At 40.6% G+C, this 25994-nt stretch overlaps 2 protein-coding genes across 2 annotated transcripts; both read right to left on the reverse strand.

Moving 5' to 3' along the window:
- Window positions 1-642: 642 nt before the first annotated feature.
- On the reverse strand, window positions 643-5688 carry rx1 (retinal homeobox gene 1; the record flags this gene model as incomplete). Its single annotated transcript, XM_083888746.1, has 3 exons — window positions 643-1164; window positions 2129-2382; window positions 5379-5688. The coding sequence occupies 3 exons, from the start codon at window positions 5686-5688 to the stop codon at window positions 643-645; spliced, it is 1086 nt and encodes a 361-aa protein (XP_083744872.1).
- A 7545-nt stretch (window positions 5689-13233) lies between these two features.
- matk (megakaryocyte-associated tyrosine kinase) lies at window positions 13234-24127 on the reverse strand (the record flags this gene model as incomplete). Its single annotated transcript, XM_083888660.1, has 13 exons — window positions 24054-24127; window positions 23847-23887; window positions 21725-21838; window positions 21468-21583; window positions 21000-21219; window positions 19165-19258; window positions 18125-18190; window positions 17908-18007; window positions 17624-17708; window positions 16847-16920; window positions 16519-16714; window positions 15994-16080; window positions 13234-13425 (listed from the first exon to the last, which is right to left on the reverse strand). Exons 3-13 carry the CDS (start codon window positions 21836-21838, stop codon window positions 13234-13236), a joined length of 1344 nt encoding a protein of 447 aa, XP_083744786.1. The 5' UTR covers window positions 23847-23887; window positions 24054-24127.
- Between the last annotated feature and the right edge of the window lie 1867 nt (window positions 24128-25994).

Consider the following 25994-nt stretch of genomic DNA (forward strand, 5'->3'; position numbering starts at 1 on the left):
AAAAATTATGGAACTGAAATGACAAGGAACAACACACATGTGACGTTTCTCAATCATTCAGATGTTGACACAAATAAAGTGATAAAAAATGATAAGAACCCCAGCAGAGCTTCGTTTGGGAGCTTTTTCCATATGCTACCATGTGGTAATGAACTGCTGTCCTCTGTTGTGAACTGTCGAACAATCATTGATTATTTTGCATATAACAATTCAACATATTGTGAAAACCCACTACTAATATCAGCAGATGAGTTATGCATTAGTATGGAGTGACGTATACATTCATTTAAGGGGAAGCATACTTGTGCTTTCTTACAAAATGTGATGATGAAAGAAGACTTCTGTGTCGCAGCTCCTGGTTGCATATTGTGTTTGGAGTAACAGTCATAAAGAAGGTGTTGCCAACAGTTTACAGCACCCAAAGCAGCAGTTAACGGCTATGAAAACAAGTGGTTACATTTCACATGTTAGACTTCACATGTTTATTTCATGTTCACATGAGATGTGAACTAAAATGTCTCAGTCGTCACAGCTCAGAATCAATTTCAGAGCCATCTTTTCAAGCAGTGCACTCACTGTCCGTCACCCTGAAAACGTCAGCATCTCCCTTTCCTAGTGACAAACACATGCCAGGTTTGTTGGTCACATGGGTTGCCAGGTCTTGTCCATAGACTGAATGTGTTCTTTTGCTTTCATTCTCAGCACAGCGATACTCGAGCTGCGCTGGTCCACGTCCTCCAGGGGGTATTTATCAGAGAACGGTGCCGGACACTGATAAGGAGGCGGAGCCATGCTCTGCATCCCCTGACCCATGGATGGATGAGGATGGGTGTGAGGATGAGAATGAGGATGGGGGTGAGAATGTGGGTGAGAATGAGGATGAGGAGGATGAGGAGTGGAGTTGAGGAAGCTGTGGCTGGTGTAGCTGGGCTGGAGGCCCTGAGGTGGACCCATGAAGCCTGGGATGCTGTGGACCGGTGTGGCACTGGATAGAGGAGAGGTCAGCCAGGGGTCCAAGGGGAGGGAGTTGGCCATCGTACCCATGCTAGTGTGAACTGGTGGCGGGCGGTTGAAAGACAGCATGGGTGAGTCGTGGAGCTTCATGGTGCTGGTGTCCAATTTCTCCTGTCGACGCCATTTCGCTCTGCGGTTCTGGAACCAGACCTGGAAGACGACAATCACGGTCAGCATTTCTCATCAGACCATATGTGTATGTGTAATTGCTTTAAAATAAAATGCTTTTCATAGCTTTTGAATAAAGCTCCTAAATGTACTTTGGACAAGCGCCTTGCCTTATGGAACCTACCATCTTTCTCCTCCAGGCTTCTTCAGCAGCCCGAACAGACATATATTTGCATTTTGAAGCAGAAGCTTCCCATAAACCCAATACATAAACCAATGAAGAAGAGGACTGAAAGAGCAGAGTGAGAGGAAGTGGAGAGAGATGTGGGAAAAGTCCACTGTAGATCCCTGACTTGCTTGCAAAAGGTAGGGGTGAGCAGAGTAGGTCTCAGTTTTTTTTACACTCTAGACTCAGACCATTAGATGTTATATTTTTCTATTATTAATCCACTGTGACATCATTTATGATCTATAACCATATTGTGTTGCTGCTGTGAATCATAATGTAACCATGGAGCAAAAAGTGGATGTTCGTATCATATGTTTTCCTTTGAAAGAGGGAAGTTCATCTGAGTAGAAGTTGATGGGATGTTGAGCCAACTTCTCACTTGATTTATATGAGTAAACATTTTCCTGAGCAGTTAATGGTCTCACTGCTAATTGTCAGTTTTGTGAAATGATGTTGTCATTTAGAGGAAATTAGACAATAAAGCAGATGTGTGGACACCTGTGTAATTGACAGCAGGCATTGTGCACGTGTGGAATTGTTGCAAAACCTCAATATGACACTGGCCGAATCCGAAATTCAGATTCTTGTGAGTGATGTCATGACTGGTTGTCAAAATATTAGCAAAACAATACTGCTGAGAACACAGATGTTGACTCCCTGTTTGTTTAAGTGTCAAAAAAGGACAGGAATTCTGATGTCTGTGATGTTGACCATTAAAGCCGTAGACATGTTTGGTTACACTCATGTTGTCTCCTCAGACTCAGCGGTTCCTCTTACCTGGACTCTGACTTCAGGCAGGTTCACCTTCATGGCCAGCTCCTCTCGGCTGTACACGTCAGGGTAGTGGGATTTCTCGAAGGCACGCTCCAGCTCATGCAGCTGGTAGGTGGTGAACGTGGTGCGGTTGCGTCTGTGTTTCTTCTTGGGCTGATCGTCCTTGCACGACTCCGGAGACTTGCCTTCATCGCTGTCCACGCTCTTCCTCGGCTCACTCAGTTCATCGTTGCACTTATTCGTGAATAGGTCAGTATCTGCTTAGATAGAGACGGAGAGAGAGACAAAGAGGATAGTTTGTTTTTATTTGGTCAATGTCCATCATCTTCTCAGTGTTCTGTGTGGAGACAACATTAGCTAGCGATAAAGTAACTGTCCACTGATGCTAAAAGGCAGATTGTACACCTGTTCCTCCTCATAATCTTTCTAGTTCACTTCCTGGCCTTCCTTCCTTGGAAGATGTGTTCTGGCACAGGTAGTGTGTTTGTGTAGTGTGATTTTCCTGGCACATGTTCTACAATTCAGTTCTCTGCAAGAGCCCACATTTTAGTTTCATACATTTAATTTGGTCAAAATGTTTGTGTAACAGTCTTATAAATACAAATTACAACAAGATGAAATAGAAGATCGAAAATAAACTGTTAATAAACTGTGTTTGGTCTCTCTTGACTCCTGCTGTGTAGCAGATTAGAAAGCTTTCGACTCTATAGTTTAGGTCTTGTATACACTTGTATAAGGGTTCCAAAAGGGCCCTTGTTCAAGGGCTGAGGTTCTACCTGGAACCATTTGATTCTGAAAAACCCTTTCCCGAAGAAAGGGTTTTTCAAGGGTTCTTGGTAACACTAATGGTTCCAGTAAGAACCATTTTGATCCAGAGAACCCTTTAAAACCCCTTTTCTGAATAAAGGGTTTTTCAATGGTTCTTGGTGGAACCCTCCAAAAGGGTTCCAGGTGGAACCTTTATAAAAAGGTTCTACCTGGAGCCAAAAAGGGTTCTCCTATGAGGACAAGCCGAAGAACCTTTTATGGTTCTACATATGGTTCTACTTAACACTTTTATTTCTAAGAGTGTAGCCAGTTTTAGAGATGTGTAGATCTGAAAGTAACCGTTGTGAAAGTAGATCAAATCAATAATGCTTTAGGTTATGACAATTTAAGTTTGGTGAGGCTACAGATTTAGGTGATATTTTTCTGTAGATTCATTAGCTGCAGTGACCCTCTAACACAGTGTTGACATCTGATGCATTGCCATTAATGCATCACTCCTTCATTTCTTCTTTGCACACCTTAGCCATGAGCTCAAATTTTCCTTAACTTCCCAAAACTACACAAATGACATTCTCAAATGCTGAAGCATTTGGATGAAAGGTTTTCTCCACCACAAAAGTTGGGTGCACACTGACGGCTCTCCAGATCTCCAGGCCGTCACTGTCCTTTCACTGCTTCAGCCAAACAACCGACAGTATGCGAATGTAAATGTGAGTTTGTTTCTGTTAATAGGATGTGTTGATGGAGACAAAGGAGGGGGTCACCGTGGCCTTTCAACTGGCAAACGAGAGCAGAGGCAAAGGCAAAGCCCGGTTTTCAGGGGGTTCATTAAGCAGCCATGACAAAGGCCAGGAACTGACAAAGGCAGAGGTCAGGTCTGGTTCAGTGACCAGCTCTTCGGTGTGTCAACCCATCACAGTCGCCAGTCTGAAGGCTGCCCACTGTTTTTCAGCCAGCAGGGGGGGGTGCACTGGGGAACTGGGCTCACTTCACAGGATAGTTACACACAAAAGGGTGATGTCATTGGCGTTTATATTCCTTAAACCAGGGAAGTTATGTTCCACTGTTTTTATCCACCAAATATGAATGACTTTCACATTGAAAGGACACTTCTATCTCCAGTTCATGGAAGTGATATTTTCCTTGTCTCTGCCAAAGAAATCACCAACCAACGGCCAAATTCTGCGTGTGAAAACAGCATCAGATTAAACATGATAAATTTGATCCTGAGACAGGACTAATAACAACACTCGAATGACCTACTGTACTCTACAATCTAATCTGCATGGAAGAGAAGATTAGGGGAATTCCACAAGGGGATAGGATTGTTCTCAGGAACATAACCCCCCCTCACCGTCTTGTTCTCTGATGTATCTCTCAATCTCAGCCGGTACAATTCACACTGCTCTAACAGTAACATGCTGATTCTGAATGTGATTTGAAATGGATGTAGAATTACAATTTTATTCTATTTCATTTGCAAACACCAATTAGTGGGGTTGGGTACCATCATGCTTAGGGGCACCCCAGCCCTTGACCTGTCTCAGGATTTGAACTGGAGACCCTTCAGTTACAAGCCCAATTCTCCTCCGACGACATGAGTATTAGTTGCCACTGTGTCACGAAACAATATCTCAAACAATTAAGCTAAAATGAACAAGACTGAATTCTGAACACAATGTCTGTTTATTTTAGTGCTGAATAAAAACTATTTTATTTTATGTTTATTTTATTGTTTAATTTCTATCCATATTTCGTATTTTTTATGGTGTACTGTGAATGTTGTGGATGTCTGTGTCCATCTGCATCATCACTCCAGAGTGAAAGTTTAAATTATGCCATTTTGATGTGCACCGTCTACTGATATTACACACATTAGAATATGTCTCCTTATATTTGTGTGGAAAAAAATCACAAGTTAACACTAATAAAGTTGACCAGTTTATTTTGGTTCTTCAAAAAAATCAAAATAATAATTTCTGTAATTGACAATTTACCCATGGAAATCAAATCTGCCACGTCTAAACATTTTAAATCACTTTTAAAGACCCACTTCTTCTCCTTGGCCTTCACTTCAGGATAAGAATAGTCAACTCGGACATTTCTTTCTAGATTTTACCATTTTATTATTTTATTATGTTTTTATTGATTTTATGTCATACCTTTAATGTTGCTGTGCCTTTAACTCTGTAAAGCACATTGGTCAACCATGGTTGTTTTTAAATGTGCGCAAAAAGATTGAACTCATTTAAACACTGGTGTCCAAATGTCATTTCATCTGTAGCAACTGGACATGTAGATGTCCTGAAAACATTTCTACAAGTCCACTTGTTCGTGATTAAATAACATTTGGAGATCTGTGATCGGGATAAATGAGAATCTACATAGATTAAAATACAGTTAAATTGGTTCCTGATAAAGTGAGACTAAGTTCTCTGAAAGTGCTTCGAGGAAATGTACTATCACCATGATCATCTTGACTCACCGTGGTACTGCTGCAGCGGCTGCTCTGTGTTGCCATTTCTCAGGGTGGAAAGGTGTCCGCTGTAAGACGGGTGCAGCGATGTCTCCTGCTGCTTCCCAGACTCGACCAGTCTGTCTATGTCCATTTTCTGAGGTCCAGAGACCCCAGCAGGACTGAGCAAGGGTTCCTGGTCTTTACTGAAACCGAGAATGACATCGATGCTGTGGACGCGGCCCCCCACAGCGAAGCCCCCGCCTTTCCCCAACTCGTGGAAGTTGCTGGGTGAGAGGCAGTTGTCATCCACCATCATGGTATCCAGTGATAAATGCATTAGAGCATCTAGGCTCTGACCCGGCCCTGAGGTCAGAGGAAAGAAGGACTGAATGTACAATAATAGGTCAGAGATCACTGAGTTACTTCAGGTGACAGTCTGTTCATGATTATCTTAATCGCTTACTCCTAAAGCAAAGCAACATAAGAAATTAGTTGAAACTAAAGGCAAGTTAATCAAATACATGTTTAAAATGAACAGAAACCAAAAAGTGTGATTTGAAGCCTCTCTTTGAAAGCAGCGTTGCAAATGATGTGTTTGTTAATTCTACACTGAGAATATTTCTTATTTGCATTTGACACTGTCATAATCTCACTGTACCATGTCAGAGAAGCAACAATAACCAAATGTTTTTTGTTTTTTTGTTTTTTTGGGGGGATGTCTGCAGTTATGAGGTGTTTCACAGGCAATTCATTCACACGCTGTGTAACCTGTAATGTCAATTACAAATGAGATTTTCTGTATAGGAAAAGTTACATCTGCAAAAAATAGGCAGCAAATGCAGAGTTAAAGAGAACTTCCAGAATAATAACATTTAGTGGAATGGAATTAAAAGATTTTCCTGATAATTATGTAGAAAGTTTGGATAAAAAGACCCTCAGTCAGTGTTTGTTCAGTCACAGATTGACCAGCTGAACTCCTCATTGTCTCCATTTTCAGGCATTAACATAGTCACAAGTGTAGCACAGTAAATGAGACAGTGACAGAGCCTACCTCTTAGAAGTAAATGTGCTGAACTGCTGAAGCCACTGATGTCAGTCTCCTCCACCTGTTCACCCTCCAAATGCACTCGTCCACAGATCCACTGTGTGCTTGGTCCACTCACTCGGCTCTACTCATGTCTCTTATGCGCGTCCTGATGTAAAACACACGTAAATAAAAGCACCCAGTGCAAAGGACTTTGAGTGAATGAGTTGAATCACCATGCAGTCTGACTCTGTGAGGAGAGTGGAAGAGGAGGGACACAGAGAGGGAGAGGTGGAAAGGGCTGAGGGGGGTGAAGGAGGTGAAACGTCGGGATTAGGTTTTGTTAATTGGAATCCTTCCCCTTTAAGAGTGATTGGCGGCTGTTTTCTACTCAAGTCATTATTTTAAATGTCTTATCCATTCACCCACACAGGAGGAGGCCGGGGCTAATGAATCCCAAACAAGACTTTCTTTCATACATTTATTGTTTTAAAGACAAAAAGAGGGGAAAAACAGTTTCCACTTCGCAAACCAAGCCCCTCATTATTAGGATGTTAAACTGCATGGAAAAGGAAACAGTGATGACAACACATGAGGTGAAATCCAATCACACAAGTGGATGTTTATACCTATTAATTCATGGGCATTTCAAAGTGATTTCAACACCCCAGCAAAACGTTACGCGTATGCTCATTAAGCAGTGCAAACTCAAATATTAAATTATACACAACATGTATATTAACTAAATTGCGAAAATCCTCGAATATGTACAAAACAGATAACTGTTCTAAAAGGAATACAATTATATACTATGACTTTTTTTTTGTCATTTTTGAAAAAGTATATAAATCTATTTGTTGCTGCTGAGAAAAGAACAAATATGTCAGTGTGACTGAAGACAAAAAAGTATTCCCTGTGTTTCTCTCTCTGCTTCCAGTTGTTAGCACACTGGGCTTTTGATCCTGATGCAGCCATAGAATAAAATAGCCATAGCTATCAAAGTTGGCACCAGCCATTTTATTAGGTACACAGGACACCTAAAGTAGCAGGAGTGTCACAACCACCACAATGTCAGTTGCTTTTGCTTTTCTATTTATTTTAAGTCTGGCCGTTCTCCTCTGACATCAACAAGAACTGCTGCTCATGTGATGTTATCTCTTTTTCAGACCATTCTCTGTACAGATGGTTGTACATACAAATCCAAGTTGTTCAGCAGAATTTGAAACCCTCGCCTGGCACCAACAGCTACGTTCAAAGTCAGTTAAATGACTTTTCCTGTCCATTCTGATGCTCGGTTTGAACATCAGCAGGTCGTCTCGACCATGTCTACATGCCTCAGTGTTGCTGCCACGTGATTGGCTGATTTCAGTGAGGGTACATTTTTCCTGAGATTTTTTTAAATAAACACAACTGAAACTGTTAAACATGGCACTGTAGTGTATAACGTTATTTTGGAATAGAATTGATAAAGGTGCATTATGTAATACATCTAAATCAACTGGCCATAAAATCCTCCTAATATGTCACAGAGACTCAGGAATAATGTTCATATAACAAACTGAACTCACCAACAACAACAGTACAGACAAAATATTTGCACTAAAAAAAATATTTTGCAGACTGCAAATCATGTTAATGTTTTGAAATCATGTTTTGGCATGTGGCGCCACCTACCGCCGTCTACCAATCATTGCACTCAGTAGAGTCTCAGCTGCCAACCAACCATGGGTTGCCAGTTATGTTATATGTAAACGAAACTTAACTTTGGACAACACTGGAGCATATCGCTCGAAGTGAAGCAGTGTTATTATCAGGCTGCGTAGTTTTTTCAGATTACAATGTAAGTCACCCTGATCCTATTAGAACTAAAAAAGCAGCTAATGTGTAAATGCTCAGTGTCAGCTTAGTGAGGGAGGCGAGAGGAAGAGATTGAAGGAGGAAAGAGTACAGATAGTACAGAGAGATGCGCGCACACACACACACACACACACACACACACACACACACACACACACACACACACACACACACACACACACACACACACACACACACACCTAAGCAAAGCATTATCCTGAACCCTAACCATAAAAACTTTATGTCTAACCTTAACTATAACCTAACAACTATAGCCCTAAACTTAACTTACCACTAATTAGACACATAATAAACAGTGACTGGATCATAAAAAGATTTAATTTAAAGGTCCAGTGTGTAACAATAGGCAGGGTTTATTGGCAGAAAGTGAATAAATTAAATAATAAATAAATTACCCGTAAGTATATTTATATAAATGTATAACTGCTTTGGAAACAACTTTGAAGTAGTTATTTACGCCACTTTGTTTGAACAACATAACACCGTTTATCACTGTTGAACTGAATAACATGTGTCTAACTTTATAGTTGGTTGGAAAAAACAGAAATGAAATTACATTTAAATAACTTGGCAATAAAAAATAAAATTTAAAAAGTCTTAAAACGCTTTAAAAATCATCTCATAGCAGTTCTTTAGATTCTTTGATTGAGCTTGATTTATTGTTATTCATGTGTGCACATGCATGCATGCATTTTACATTTAACACTTTTTAAACAATTTTTAATATTATTACATATTATTGTATATGTTCTATGATGGTTTTGCAGTCAAATAAGTCTATTTGACTCCCTGCACTGAATCTATTTATTTTTTCTTTTTCTGGCGACATTGGAGTAGATAAACACATTCTATTCTTTACAGAGTCAGTTTTAACTCAGTCGTCCTCATGCCAATCTATAGATTTCCCCTTCCCTTATGTTGTCAAGTGTCAGTCGCCGTCTAACACTGAGCACTGATTGGATTCACTGTCGCAGCTTAGGAGTCATTTTTAAAGTTGTACTTTGATATTAGGGCTAGCTGTAATCTGTGGTCTTTAGTTCAGGTAAACAACAGGACACAATAAAAAATTAAATATCCTGTAATAATTTTTTTATGAAGTAAAGGAAATCATGATGAATACTCTATGCAGACATGAGCAGCTGTTCAGATGCAGTTTTCCAGGAAAAGCATATTATGTGCTTACATCATGGCTCAGAGAGCTATAGGTCTCTACTTTGTTCTTATCCTTGCTCCTTCTGTAGTGGCCACAATCTACTTAAACCTAACCAAGCTAAGCCCCATTAGGTCAGTCTGCAGCGGCGTTCATCTTATACTTTTCTAATTTGCACTCCTTCAGAGGTTAAAAAAACACTCACCCACAACCCACTTTGTCAATTACTAACAATGGTCAAGAAAGCGCTTCCTATAAAGAGGTTACAGAGTGATAGCATCAGCATACTTGTTTTTAGGCTTTATCCTACTCAAGTCCATACGTCTTCACTCCACCATCCAAGGCCCCTCACTAATATATAAATAATATGGAGGACAATAAATCCTTCTTTAATTGTGTTTTGTACTGTGGTTATATTTGAGAACTAAGACAGAATAAGTATCCAGAAATGTGAGGTAGTATGTCATAAAATAATGTCAACTGGATATTATGTTGAACCCAACACTTAGAGACACAAAGAGAGGAAAACCCAGGTCAGACTAAAACTGCCTGAAGTTATACAGATGGTTTAAATTACTTTGGAAAAATACTTTTTAAAGTGGGTATTAATGATTCAGGGATTTTTCTCCTACTTGCTTTCTGAGTTTTTCTATTATTATTATTTTTACTTTTGAATGGTATTCATAAATGTATTATTATTATTATTATTATTATTATAATAATATTCCTAGTTATCATAGTAGTAGTAGTAGTTGTTGTTGTTGTTGTTGTAATGGTGATAGTAGTAGTCATAGTGATAGTGGCAGTCGAAGTAGTAGTAGTAGTAGTAGTGAGGGTAGTAGTTGTAGTATAAGTAGTATAGGTAGTAGTAGTAGTATCAGTAGTATATGTAGTAGTGTAGTAGTAGTAGTAGTATCAGTAGTATATGTAGTAGTGTAGTAGTAGTAGTAGTATCAGTAGTATATGTAGTAGTGTAGTAGTAGTAGTAGTAGTATCAGTAGTATAGGTAGTAGCAGTCATAGTGGCAGGAGTAGTAGTAGTATCAGTAGTATAGGTAGTAGTGTAGTAGTAGTAGTAGTATCAGTAGTATAGGTAGTTGTAGCCACAGTAGTAGTAGTAGTAGTGGGGATAGTGGTGGCAGTAGATGTAGTATAAGTAGTATAGGTAGTATAGGTAGTATAGGTAGTAGTGTATGTAGTAGTAGTCGTAGTGGCAGTGGTAGTGGTATAGGTAGTAGTAGTGGTCGTAGTAGTATAGGTAGTTATAATGGTGGCTGTGGCAGTAGTAACAGTAATGAGTAACAGTAATGGTGGAAGTGGAAGTAGTAGTAGAATTGTGTAATGAGGTAAAAATTGCAACATCCTAAAATGAAAGGTGAAATTCAGCACTTACTCCTCATGGTGACTAACATTGTATCAAATTAAAGTTTAAATGTACATGTGTAAATGCAATAAACACTGCTTATTGCGCTGATGTCTTTTGTCTCTTCAGGAACAGCTGACAGTAACAGCTGAGAGCTGCTTTCTTCGTTGATCCATGTCTCTGCTTCAGCAGATTAAGTCTTCACTGAGCATTAGTAGGAAAAACACTTCTCAGCTCACCCATTAACACATGGGTCTATCAGGTTAAAGCTCTATCGCCAGACCTCTATACATCAGAGCTGCAAGACAATCTTCAACAAAATAAAAACTCATCCTCATAAAAGACACTTCATTTATTTGTTTATTTTTAACATTTGGTTTCTTTATAAATCCTTGTGCTCATCAGTAAGGTTAAGGGAAACCCAGCAGATTGAACTAGAGTGAAGGACTGTATGATAACAACAGATAAAGCATCAGACCTCAATTTGGTATCCATCTCCTGGGACAGAGACAAGCAGGCTTACATAGACTTAAAATAAAATGACATCTTTTTTTTAGTCTTTTGACATGACGAGAATCCAAAAGAGGAGGTTTATTGCATTTATATAACATAATTACACAGTGAAATGAGTGGTATAGTGAATGGAATGTAATAAATAGAATAAGAACTGTAAATGTAAAATAAATAACCACAGTCCAAACCATTTTCCAGAAGATTAAGACTGAACAAAGCGTTTTAGGACCTGCACATAGCGATAGAGAGATCCCACGAGATGACACAGACGAAGGGCAGGAAATACAAAGTCACTCACTGTAATCTCAAAATCCAGATAAAGAGGAAAGGGAAGGTAGCAATAAATACCATATTTCACTCAGATTTAGTCTTATGAAACAAATTCAATTTGATTACATTCAATCATTTTAAATAAATAAATCAGTCTACCACTCGGACTCTTCATAAAAGTGAAAAAGCAACTGTAGTCGAGACAAATGAACCAGAACACCTTCAGAATATCTGAAACAACTGAATAGTTATTTAACAACCTGGATGTAAAAGTCATTACTTTGACATCTGATGTTTGTCTGTTTGTGAGCAGCATCACTCATAAAGTAATGGTTAGGATTTTGATCCGTTTTGGGGGACAACACTTCAAGTCATTTCTCTAATCATACATGAGAAATGCACAGATTTCGGTCATCATTTTTCTTTAATTTCTTCAGTACCTGCAATTAACCTGCATTCGGTCTTCATCTGAAACGGTGTATTTCTGAGTCTACAGGTATCACACACTGCTGAGACTTTATAAGTCAGTGGTGTTTATTGTCCTGTAAGTTGATATTAATTTTTTTTGTTTACTGTAATTGGAGATTTTGTTTTTATTTGGCCACACAGCAAAAAGTCTAGATTTAGCAGTACTACAGTTGCGGGCACGTAAGCAAATGGCACATAGGTATAATGCTTACCATATTATTCACCAGCATTGTTTTCTGGAAAGGCTGTATTACAAATAAAGTATTTCATCAAAGTCATTGGAGCTAACTGTGAGGGGTGTGTGCACGGGTGTGTGAGTCGTGACATCTTTACCAGAGCATTAAGGTCATTAAGACTTAACGGTAACGCATTATAATAAGAACACACTATTAGCATTAGTTAAGCATTAATAAATATTGAACAGTGTCCAAATAGCTGCTGTACTCAATTAGCCAATCAGCATCCACCTCCAACAAAGAGCTCTTTGATCGACTTACAAAGGACTGCTCTATCACCTCTCTGTGTGTGTCCAGCAGTCGCTCAGTACATGCCAACACTTCAGCACATGAGTAAAACATTTAGAACTGTGTTTAAAAACATTTAGAACTGTGTTTATAAACTACATACTAATGAGCATTCATGCATTATAAATGATGGATTCAATATTTATCAATGCTTAACTCATGCTAATAGTGTGTACTTATTATGAAGTGCTACCGACGGAACCACCGTGGATGAAGACGTTTCATGACAATCCATTCAAACATTTAAGACTGTAGAAATTACCATGATTCATGCATTTGCGCCTGACTCATTGGTTCATTCTGTTCAATTCTTTACTGAATCATACATAATGGAGGATTAAAGCTATTCACTTCATTCACTTATATACATAACGTGGTAACAGCGGCTCGGGCCAGCTTCACTCTCGGTCTGTGTCACACTCAATAATGTCCCCAAGAACAACTCTAAAGGTGAGTTAGTCACCGCCAACGACTAAACAGTCAAGTTTCTGGTCAGAACCATTGTCTCGTTCCATCCACCAGGTTACGTTAATCCACTTGGATTAACGAGTGTGTGAGATGCAGCTCACTGTGTGAACGTTAATGTGTGGGTCAGCTGTCCTAAGAGACAGCACTCCTGTTTTTAACCACTGTGAGATCAAAAATGTACAACCAAGATCAGCATCCAGATCTTGACTGGATCTCACTCTGATGCTATGACCCAGGGTCCAGACTGAGTTTACTCATCTCTCGCTCCAGTTTCTCCCTCAGTTTGTGGAAGGTCGGCCTCCTGCGTGGCTCCTGCTCCCAGCACATCATCATCAGCGAGTAAACGGCAGCGGGACAGTCCTCCGGAGCTTCCATTCGATAACCCCCCTCCACTCTTTCCTTCACCTCTTTCAAAGACTTCAGAATCAGGAGCAACATGGGGGGAGGAAAGATGACAAGAAAGACGTAAAGGAAATGTGAATTCAACTCAATAAACATTCAGCCTGATTATGGTCATTACATAAAACAAATCACTTACACAGACCCTCTTTGCTTTGTCTGCTCTCTCTCTCTCTCTCTGCCAGATATCAGCAGACAGCTAATTATGCGGAGCTGAGTTTAATTGAGGGCACAATAAACTTGACCCAAATAAATTAACCTTTTTATCGGGCTGTAATTGGGAGATACTCGTCGACATTTAAAAGGACACCACCTGATGTATGGTGCAAAATAAACACCAAGGCCAAGTCACTGGCAAGTGTCCCTGCGATTAATGCTGCCTGATCCTGCTCAACCACCCGCCAAGACAAATCACCTGGGGTCAGGGAGCAGGGATTTCAAGAGACAGACTAGTGCAACAAACGGGGCTTTATTTAAGTAGCATGTTCCTTTTCAGAGACGCGTCATTATATTTTTAATATGATCCACCCTTCTTCCCAAATACACCTACAGCACATGTTTTGACTTCTGTGACACTGACACAGATCAGCTTCCACTTCCTCCCGACCAGCGCCAACACACTTGATAAAGTAGATTAAATAACAACATGAAAACAATACGATTAACAATAAGATTAATTCTACAAGTTGGCCTAACACGACGTACAGTTTAACAACGAGTGACCTGGCCCCGTCTCGCCGCTAAACCTCCATCCTGCTCGCTGACGCAGTTCCGTAAACTGTGTGACCTGAAGTGGTTTCCTGCTCAGACACACTAAGTCAATCCAGTGATGACGGCCTGTTGATGACAATCTGAGCGGCAGGTTTGGCTGCTTTGGCACTGACACACAGCTACTGTGTGATAAAGCATTGATCCTGACATGACACGATAACAGAAAGGCACGGTGCTCTGTCCTGAGGGAATCATTTCAAGAGGAAAACAAATGTCCTCAAACTTGACAGAGCTCTTCATTTGGTGCTATCATCACTATCATCACATTATTTCTGTGATACAGAACAGCATAATCTGACATGAGAATAAAAGCATGTGCATACAGCAAAGGCTTCCTAAGAATATAGTGATAATCTTCTTAACCTACAATCTGAGTATTTACTTGGTGTACGAGTACTGTGTAATCCTTTTACACAGCAACAGTGCACTGTGTGGTTTCTCTTTGTTGCTAAATGGTGAAAATTAGAGTTAATTGTCTGCTCTCTGTTTGCTGTGAAGATTTGTGAAAGAAATTCAAACTTGTTTTTGAGTTCTGCTTAAGAGATTAAATGATTACAGATGGAAGCAAACACACACTGGTCACCCTATTCACCAATTTTTATATTCCATGCGCAATATCTAATTATACCTGTCCTACATGTCACCAATTCTTCTCCATATTTAGACCATCCTTATTATCCATATAACGTCTATGATGCATGCTCAAATGGAGAAGCTCAGATCCACAGTAAATGTTCTAAATACCAGCAGACCGATGATTGATTGTGTTTTCTATTTTTGTTTTAACATTTTCTTTCTTTCCTTCCTTCCCTCTATCTCCATTATGGCTACACATCAACACATCGGTGACAGGAGAAAGACCATGACCATAACACCATAATATGACAGGCCCCTTCTGCCATTCAGCTATTTGACTGACGCCGGGAAAGCATTGGCGCACTTCTACCATTAGAGCCGGGAGAGCGGCTGCACGCTTTATTCTACCATAGACGCTGCTGAAGCGGATACGTCAATTTTCGGGAGGTATAAGGGTTCCTATCGACATTGTTTTGAAATTACTTGGCGCAAACATGGAGGACTTTGACAGCGGAGAGATTTCTGAAGGCAGTGATTTTGAGGAGTTTCATCGCGCTGAACAAATCGACCAGGATTTATGGTTAAGACATAATTATGTTTGAAGACGACGAGGTCGGCGATAATGACGATAAGTACCACCGTAATCGACGGAGTGTTTACAACCGCGCACCAGGGGTGACAGTGGATTTATCTACAGATGCCGCAGCGCTGTAAGCATCATCACCGGCACATGTGAAGCAGACTGTTATTACATGATGTTCTTGTTCTTCACACTCCATCAGGACTAAATCAAGGCACTGACACAAGTTGATATTACCTTATTTTCTTACTGTTTTTTAATTGAAAATAGTTATCCACTTTAATTTTACATTTTTGTATCTAAATAAACTCAATTTCACAGTAAAGCCACAGGTGCAAGCTCTCAAATACTTTTTGAATTGTGTTCCTATATCTGCTACAGAGGCTGAGAAATCATTCATTTAGTAGCCATTGAAGCTCAGGTTTTAGAGACATTTTTTCCAGGCGCTTCAGGCCATAATGGGTTAAATAGACTCTGACTTATCTTTCAGTTTCATTTTTTATCTGATGTTATTATTGTGATACATTTGTGGTTTGGTCATGTCGTATGATGAAGGGTTTAGTAAGCGAAAACTAGAAAGAACAACCTCTCCCAACATGGAGAGACAAACAGAGGGGCTGAGGGGCAAACTGTCACTCACACATGAATACATTACCTACCATTTTAGGATAAGGTAGACGACCATATGAGAAAATCTCCCACAGTAGAACACCATAACTCCAGACGTCTGACTTTGATGAGAATTTCTGCGGGATTGCAGCAAATATATACAGAGAAGAACAGTGGAAATGACTGAAATTGTATAGTATATATTTGCAGTCAACAGTATCAACAGTAATGATAATAATAATAATGGTAACACTTTAGATTAAGGAACACTTATTCACCATTAACTAGTTGCTTACTAACATACATAATTCGCATTCTAGCCCTTCATTAGCAAATATTAAGCACATTAACACCTTATTCTACATAACCTTATTCTACCTCTATTACGACATGAATTTTCCTACATAAAGGTGTTAATACGTGCTTAATATTTACTAATAAAGGGCTAGTACGCTACTTATATGCATGTTAGTAAGCACCTAGTTAATGCTGAATATGTGTTCCTTAATCTAAAGTGTCACCATAATAATAATAAACTAACCCAAGCTGAAAGCAGCATAGCTCTTCAAACTGACCTCTTTCTTCAGAGCTTCAGGCGCGGTCCATTTGACAGGTAGTTTGACGCTGTCGGACACCTTAGAGTCCAGCTTTGTCAGACCAAAGTCACTGACCTTGGCCACGGCGTCATCAGAGACCAGGACATTACGAGCTGCCAAGTCTCTGTGAACCAGCTTCTTGGACTCCAGGTACTCCATCCCTTCACACACGTCACTGCAACAGTGCACACAGACAGTATTTTCATTTGACTTTCATGAAGCACGCTGCAAGAATATACACCGACCCATCCAGTGTCACTGTCTACACACAGTGTCATTTCTGTTGTGAACATTTGAAAAAGCTTACAGTGCAAAGCGGAGCAGCTGAACCGAGCGTACAACAGAGCGCCCCCTTGTCCTGAGAAAGTTAACAAGGTTTCCCTGCAACATAGAAATCAAATCAAATCATTAAAAGTCATGAAGGAGGTTCTTTGAGAGGATTTCTCACTTAGTGCAATGGGCAAATGTAAATAAATGTCCGTTAAATTCAAACTTCTAGTGCTCAAAAATGGTTATTCTGCCGCGCCGTTGTTTTATACGCGACACAAACATACAAAGCAGTTCTTCTTGGTGTACTGAATCATTAGAATCAGATCATTAAAAAGATTAGTTCAGTACTACCTGCATGACCAGTCATTGAACTAAAATATGGCGGAACGGATTATGATTAAGCTAATAATTATCGGCTAAATACACCAGTCTCTGCTAAATACAGAGATTCTAGAAATGTCCTTCCTATATGTTGGAGATTAATGACGATTTCAGGATGTTTAAGTCTTTTTGACCGATCAACACTTTGGCATTGTTAGGTTTGATTCTTGTGTCGGACGCCGCGCTAATGTCTCTTCCAGTGACGACACTCTCTGACCAATCAGTGACCGGCATTGTGTTGACGTCACATTTTAGTATCGGCTCAGCTCGCTTAGGAAGGTACCAAAAAAAGCACCAGGTACCATCACTAATGGGAAAGTAAGTAGAGTCGAGTCAAATTGAGCCAAGTCGTGCTAAAACTGTGTCATTTCCTGTTATTATCATTGAGAACATCTACCTCGAGAAACCCAGATAAATGAGGTGTTAACTATACCTTCGTCATGAGCTCTGTTACAATATGAAGCCCTTGGTGAAGAATGACACCCAGTAATCTCACCAGGTTTTTATGTTGAAGTTTCCTGCAAGAGAAGAATCTCGTGTGAAACTAATAGAAGTCAAAGATAACAGCAGTAATAGGGGGAAAAACTCTGAAACTGAAACTGTTTTTTTCAAATTTACATAGAATTGACTATTTGAGAACTTCCTCAAATGTTTAAAAAGAGATGTGGATTGTCTGGCTGAAGAAGAAGAAGAAAATGAGGAAATCCTCAGACTCACGTCATAACTGCAGTCTCCTGCAGGAAGGCCTGAGCAGTGACGTCACATTTAATGATCTTTACTGCCACCCTCTGGCCCATGTACTCTCCTTCATACACAGCTGGTTTGGACAATCATACACATTATTTTAATCCTATAATACACATAAATACACATAAATCCATCCTAATTCTGCTAAATATTGTATTGGGCACAAAGATGATGAAAGAAAGCTCACCACCAAACTCTCCCTCTCCAATGTTCTCCCCCAGTGTGAGCTTGGCCAGGTCCAGCAGCCATCCAGCTGCAGAGGACAGAGACAGTAGAGTAAACCTGACACACTACTTACTTTCTTAATCATTACTAGTATTAGTTAAAATTATAGTGATCATTAGTTAGAATTACTTTATAAAACAACCATGATCTCATTAAAGGCCCGATCTGTAACATTTGGGAGGGTTTCATGGCAGGTATTGACTGTAGTGTACAACACATTTGTGTGTGTGTTTACAACTAATTATTAGGGCCAAACTGAAGATGTATCATTATTAATATTACTGTTATTAAAGGGCAGCTGTAGTTCCACTCTTTAGTAATTATCAATATATTTGTTTCTTGAGAAATGACAAAAACGGAATGCACCAGCGTCAGCCTGGCTGTCAACCACGACCAGTCATTACCTCCTCCACAAAAGAGATGATTTCCTCCAAGTCTGTGTGATTCTTTCTTGGAAAAAAAAGACTAAATTTCTTGCACAATCTCTTGCTGATGAGCCAAAAGATTAAGTATTTCCTTATTTGTGAAGCCCAGGCCAAAATATAACTTCACAAAATATGCTCCTGGTTCCTCATCTTGATGCAGGTTGCAGATTATCACCTGAGATCTGCCTTTAAAAATAATTATGATTTTATTCTCGTAGTATTACGACTTTATTCTCATACGATCTTTTACACAAGCTTTCTTTGTTTTACCACTCTGTCCAAAATAGACAAACACGCCAGAAAAGGAGCTTACTATGCAAAATAGGAATAACTACATCCACTCGGATATGCAAAGACCACCATAGATTCCCTGATACTCTCAGGAAGGATAAGAGCGAGTGAAGGAGTCCTCTGTGTTTTCTTAAATTCTGCAGTTTCATCATTAGATGCCACTAAATCACGCACCGTGGACCCTGATTGGCCGACACATGAAGTGTTTAACAATCCCTGTAAAGAAAGACACCGTTGTATGAAGATGGTCTTCTCAGGACACGAGCTGTAACGGTATGAGACTTACTTTTAGACAGCTCTAACTCAGCTGACTTGGTGCCTTGTTTTTGTCTGGGCTTCAGAAGCGTTGTAGCAATCGAGCCTTTGTTCTTAGAATAGAACTGCAGAGACAGAAACATGACATCAGATATTCATCAAACACACTTAGTAACATTAAGTGTAATAGATTTTGGCAAGACTAAAACATCCGTCATTTCATCTATATGTCCATATTTGGCCACCACCTGTTTTAGAATGCACTGTACACCTTGTTTGTGGTGTTACTAACAATAGCATGTTCAGTGACACTTTGACATAGAGAGTTTGACTGAAACCTCCTCAGTACTCAGGAAGTGGTCATGGCTTGTGGCTTCTTGAGAAAAAAAGAGTGTTAAACATAAACCTATAAAAGTGTGAGTGAGCAGTGGCTAAATTTAAATGCACCAAATAAATGTTGAACAATCTGCAAACTAAAGGCACAAGAGCAGAGCAGTTCATTACTGTTCAGCCTAAATATTGACGTGCTCCGTTCTCTCTCCGTTTCCTGTCTGCAACTCTGAAAGGCATCTGCTGCTCCCCGATAAGATGCTGTGGATGTGTGAGCACAAACACAGATAAAGCAAAAATGGACTGCGGTTTATGTGTTTTTTATGAGTTTTTTATGAGTTTTTTATCTGTGAGTCACTTTGATGGGTGAAGAATGTCAGGCCGACAAACTGTGCGCGTAAGACACAGAAACTCTGTGGGCTCCAGGCAAGAGACACTCAATGGGTCCTACATCGTACCAAACTGAAGTAAGCTAGTGGCACTGGGCCTTGCTAGGGAGTTCCCAACAACCATGTCTCCTGTACAGAGTCCGTAATCAGTCGTTTGATGAATAATATGTTGTTAAACTCCAAGTTTACCATTTCTCACTGCATGACTGCCTGGTACTGTTCATTACTGATGAGGCTGGAAGACGGCTCTCTGCCTGCCTCTCACTGTCCTTGGTTTTGAGACATTTGGCCACCATGTGCTTGTATTTTAAAGGTGCATTATGTAATAAATCTAAAGCAACTGGGCGTAAAATTCTCCTGATATGTCACAGAGACTCAGGAATCATATAACATACTGAACTCACCAACAACAACAGTACATTAATATTCCCATTAAAAAAAGTATTTTGCAGACTGCAAATCATGTTTATGTTTTGGAATCATTGAACAGCAGATCGTCCTGCTCCGGGCACTAGTCCGGGCACATCCGGTTGCGTACATTGAACCGCAGAAGAAGAATAACGTCCGTTGTGGAGGTGTTTCACGAGCGACAGTGTCTTCTGACTCTGGGTCTGACTCTGACGCAGGGAGTCGTAAGAAACTATTTTTAAACATTGTTTACATTGTACAATGTTTTGATAATGAGTAGCAGTGCATCCACCATTCCAGAGGGGGGAGCTGTGCTTCTGAGAGCGGGTGCTGAATATGTCACTTTTGGGTACTGGCCAATCACAAGACAGTCTGTCTTCTGGGTGTGAGAGTTGAGTCTGAAATATCGCGGCTGGGGAACAGCGTCAGAATTTTTTTTTTCTATCGGCTCATTTACAGCAACTAGAAGGTTTCTGACCAAGTAGACCTCCATAACTAACATATATGTGCAACAGGACCACTCTGTGTGAGCTTTAAGGTAGCCCAATGATGCTGTATGTTTGTTTTTTGAAGTGTGCAAGTTTGGCACAGAAAGATGGCAATTTATGGTGTATATGGAGTAGAGCTGCAGCGATTAGTCGTGAATGGACTAATCGTCAAAACCAGGAAACACTGGTTGACTGAAGCTAGATTGAGTTCTTTTATTTTCTCCAAGAGGTTCCAGTTATCTGTGTCTTACCTCAACAATGTCAATGAGGTTGTAGAAATACTGTGTGTTGTCGATGGTCAGCTTGTTGTCCTGATAAATCACACGGTAGTGGATGACCTCTCCAGAGACGCTCACACACAGTACGTAGTCACCAGGATGGCGGATAGACTCTCTGACCAGGAACAGGCCGTCCTCAGGTGGCTGCAGCTTACACACAGCCTCCGGACCAGAGATCTTCCCATGAAACCAACTGGTGAACAACAGCACAAGGTGGAATACATGAATATTACAAATCCAAACATCTCTATTTATTTGTTAAATGTATATGGGTCTAAACAACATTTCAACAGCCAATACATCAGAATTGGAAGCTAGAGAATTATTGTTTGTATGTCTAACCTTAGCCTGCAGTGTAGTCACAAGATAAGTCATGACCACACAGTGACACAATGTCAAACTTTTGTGAGCAATTCAGAGGAAGAGGAAGAAGAGACATACGGCATAAGGCTGAGGCTGTGATCGACACGCAGAGCCTCTCTTTCGCGGACATTGGTGGAGTTGATGAGTCCTTCCTCTCCTGTGCTGTTGTGTGTAGCTTTGTAAAACCCCTTTCTCTGCAAAGGAACAATGAGTCTTATGTCACACGTAGAAACAAAAAGAGGATGTCCACTTACAAGTCTGTATAAATAGTGCCTTCTATCACTTCTCATGTGTTGACTAAAACAACACAAAGCTTCATTAAAACATGACAGTACCGTGCTGATGTCGACAATAGTGAGGATGTCTCCCTTGTGGTATGCCAGTTCTCCAGGTTTGGGTTTTCTGTGGTCTCCCTTGGCTACACACTGCGTACCAGCAGTCCAGTTCATCTGTGGAGGCAGAGAGACAATAACGAAAAAGACGTCCACCCAGAATATGAATAAAATAATAGATGTAGTCTTCTTGGAGCCAAAAAACCCCCCCAAAACTAAAAATATATTGAATATCCACTTTCAATGGAAGTCTATGGGGACGATAGCCTACTACCCATTTGATTAAGAACGCCAGTTAACATTTTCCTGAGGCGTTAATGGTCTCAATGGCTGGATTAGGGACTTCTCCATGACAAGATGATGTCAATTTTGGAAATTTAGAGGAAAATAGATGATAAAATATGACACATATGAGTAGACAACAGAGTGATTGACAGCTGGAATTGTCCAACAGGAACCTGGTTACAGATGACGTCTCTGTGAAGTTTCAAAACGTCATGGCGACATTGTGAGCCTGGAGGCTTCAAAACAGGAGTTCAGATTCTTATAAGTAGGCACTTGCATCCACCCCATAAATGTGTGTGATATAATATAGTGTACTAATGATAAGGGAAGCAATTACTTAAGAGGGATCCAAACTGAATTTTCATAAAGTAAGCAGGGTTTTTTGGGGGTTGGACACCATGTTATAGAAACAGCAGCAAGGAACACAATTAACAGAAAAATGGAGGCAATGTAAAGAGTCTGTGGACGTCAGAAGGAATATTGACCATAATGTGAGTTTATTGTCCACATTCATGTCGAAAATTGTCAGCGGCCGATGAGTTGTAGTCGTTGAGCAGTTCAGTGGTCCAGTATGACAGCAACATCCAAGTAATATGTGGTGAGGAGGAGTGAGGGGCTGATGCAGTCATTTTTGTGTAGAAGGTAGAGAAGGTATAGAGCGGGGTTTCTTAACCCTGTTCAATAAATAGGTCATTGTCAGGGCAGAGGGTCCAGGAATGAGAAAGTCTGGTGTGCAGGAAAAGGGCCAAGCACGAAGCCCATGCTGATGATGATGATGGCTGGTATTGTGACTGTGACTCTCCTCACAGCCTATTGCTGGGGAAGTTATGGACCCAGCAGACGACACAAGTGGAGGCAAGCAGGTAAGTTATTGCTGTCTCCAGTGACATGAAGAGCCCAAGTAATGCAATAGGAGAAATCCCTGTGCATTTGATGTGAACTCACCAATACAGTATAGGAAACCCCCCTATAAGGACCAGGTCATACCTTTCATGTCCTGTGTCTGCAGAGAGCCACAGTAGATTTGTCACCAGCATTGTTGCCCTCGTTTGTACACTCAACAAAAATATAAACGCACAAAGAAAAACTTGCAGTTATTGTTAAGTGACAAAATGGAGTAACTATCCAAAAATAACAGTACAACTTTATCAATAAAGTGGCTTTAATTTGCAAGCATTAGGATCAATTGGGGAACTGGAACCCGCTGGCGGACACGCCTATCCAGAACATCCCAAAGGTGTTCAATAGGTGACATGTCTGGCGTCATTCAGTTGTGTTGCCACAGCTGTATTGCTCAACCCAGCACTCAGCATGCCAATGGCACACTCCCTCATGATCTGTGACATCTGTGGCATATTGACAAGTGACAAAAGTCCACATTTTGGTGTGCCCTTTTATTGACCAGACCATAAAGAGTGTCTGTGTACTGGTCACGCATATTGACCACCACTCTGCCATGCTCCATGACTCTGGTGAGTTGAAATACTCAATCTGAGATTGTAGTCAATAGGAGTGGCCAAGTGACACTGGACTACTGGGTTTGAGCAAAACAAATCATTCCATAAACAAATGCATCAAGAATCTGAGCAAATGTCATGACATTCTATTTTTGGTCACCATTTCAAGTTTGCGCGTTTATATTTTTGTTGAGTATATTATTTGAGTGATGGGTCGTACAGGTGTGGGTATAAAACACAAAAATATTTTTTTCATAATCCCAAACAAACTAATTGTTGTCCATTTTGACCATTCTGCGTGTGTATCTGTGTCCATGAGGAGGATCACTGCGATTAATGGGCGGACAATGGGCTGCGTGAATATTACTAATAACAGTACATACCTTTACAATGGACGGGAGGGTTGGACAGCTGTGTTGAGCACCTGTCAAAGACAAACAAAATGTCTCTAACAAACAAACACATGTATACATGTCTTCATATATTGTCGAAGAACACAGTGGAGTTACAGAAGTGAACGTATACAGAATAAATAAAGCAGCTGACATCGCGTTCAGTCTGGTTTGTGGTCGACATGAATGTTTCAGTACCTGCAGCAGTTCTCCTCCGGACAGACGAACCAGACACAAACGAAGTCCAAACACGGGCTTCAAATCCTCAGCAGCTGCTGTCGTCGTCGTCTCCTTCTTCTCCTCTTCTCGTTGTCATTGTCTTGTCTAATGTGACTTCGGTAAACAGAGCCACTGTCTGTCTGTCTGTCTGTCTGTCTGTCAGGAGCAGAGACACTACACTAATACATGTGCGCCGCTGCAGCTGCTGCTGCTGCTGCTGCCGCTGCTGCTGCCGTGTGCGTCTGTCCGTAAACGCACTTCCTCAGTTTCTAGTCAAATGTATTTATATTTGATGAGGCGAACAAATAAGTGACGCTGAGGGAGGACTCAAACACTTCCCCCCCTTTTTTTCTTTTAGACAAGTGCTTTCCAAAGTGTGGCTCGCGGCCCACTGGTGGGCCTCGCAGGTATTGCAATGACCGTGTCATCAGATATTAAAGGGACAATGTGTAGTATTTATGGGTTTATATAACCCAAAATCCACTTTTTTATACATATTATGTGCTCCTGCATTGTCTAGTCGCTGTTTAATAGTTTTTGTTTCATTTTCGTAGTGTTTCAAAAAGTCATGTAAAATAACATGGTCGCGGGCCGTGGTTGCATTGCCACTGTTAGCAGCGAGACGCCATGTTTCTACGGGAGCCTGTAAGGACAAACGCGAGAGAACAAAACAAGCGTCTCTTTACTTGTAGCGGAAGTCCCGCCTCCACTCTCCCTGCTTCGTCTGCTACGGCCGCGGTAGCTCGCCCTCTCCCTCGCCTCACGAACCTCATCTGCTGACACGGAGAAAGACGACGAGGATGACATTTGACCGGCTGAGGATACCGTATCGCTCAGGGAAGGGAGGGGGTGAGCAGATGAGTAGATCTTTGTTGTAAATTTCAGCCTCTCCTCTAGATGGCCCTATAAACTACTTACTTCACCTTTAAGGATCCAGTAAAAATATTGGATTCCCTGATACAAAATTATACAGTTTATTTACAATTAAAATGTTCATATATAGCCCATAAACTGTTTTAAATGTGCGTTTAATGAAGTGAGCTGCAGCTACAGTATGCATCAAAAATGCTTTGAATCTAAAAGGCTCAACTGTCCCTCTCAAAATCATCTCAACCAAAGGAGAAGAAGACTGAAGTCTACTTCAGAGATGGTTTTTAAGGCTACATTATACTTCTACATCTGCGTAATCCGTTATCCAACTGCATAACCACGGAGACCCCTCAAGCCCTCAAAGTTCTCTGTCGTGGTACAGGATATGCACTGCAATTTCCCGCCCGATCGGTAGGGGTCGCTACGCAAGGTTGTTGTTCGTCTGGCGACAGTGAGCAATGGCGTCCGAGAGAGAAAGACTGTTGTTGTTGTTGCAGCTGAATAACAGTGAAACACAGATACTTTTGATACAAAAATGGAGACGCGAAGGACTGAGGAGACGTATCCGGAGGTGGTATGTACGTCCACTAAATGTACCGAGACCGATGAGGGACATGGGCGAAGAAACCCGCTTCAGGAACTACTCTCTGGCGACATAGAGCACTTAATGCAGGAGTATAAATTGGGCTTTACAGTCCGTGCTTAGCGTGCCTGTCGTGATAATTCTGTTGACACAATCTCACTTACAATCTCCAGTTGGACACATTAACCAAATCAGTTCAGTGTTTATGCATAATAAATCAGATGTTGGAATAGCTATGCATGTATGTGCATGAATACAGTCTAACAATGGATAAGAGTGCAGCTCCTTGTTTGTGGTATGGTAATAAAATGTTTTGAAGATACAGATGAATATGATTACCAATGTTGTTGCTCTTGCTAATGTATAAATCTGGGCAAAGGCTCAAGAGTTTTGCCTGCTCTTGCCGATGTGTGAGGCGTTTACCAACAACAACAATGAGAACAAGAAAACAGCAGTAGACATCAAGT

The sequence above is a fragment of the Microchirus variegatus genome (genome assembly GCF_963457635.1).
Source record: "Microchirus variegatus genome assembly, chromosome: 4".
NCBI classification, from domain to species: Eukaryota; Metazoa; Chordata; class Actinopteri; order Pleuronectiformes; family Soleidae; genus Microchirus; species Microchirus variegatus.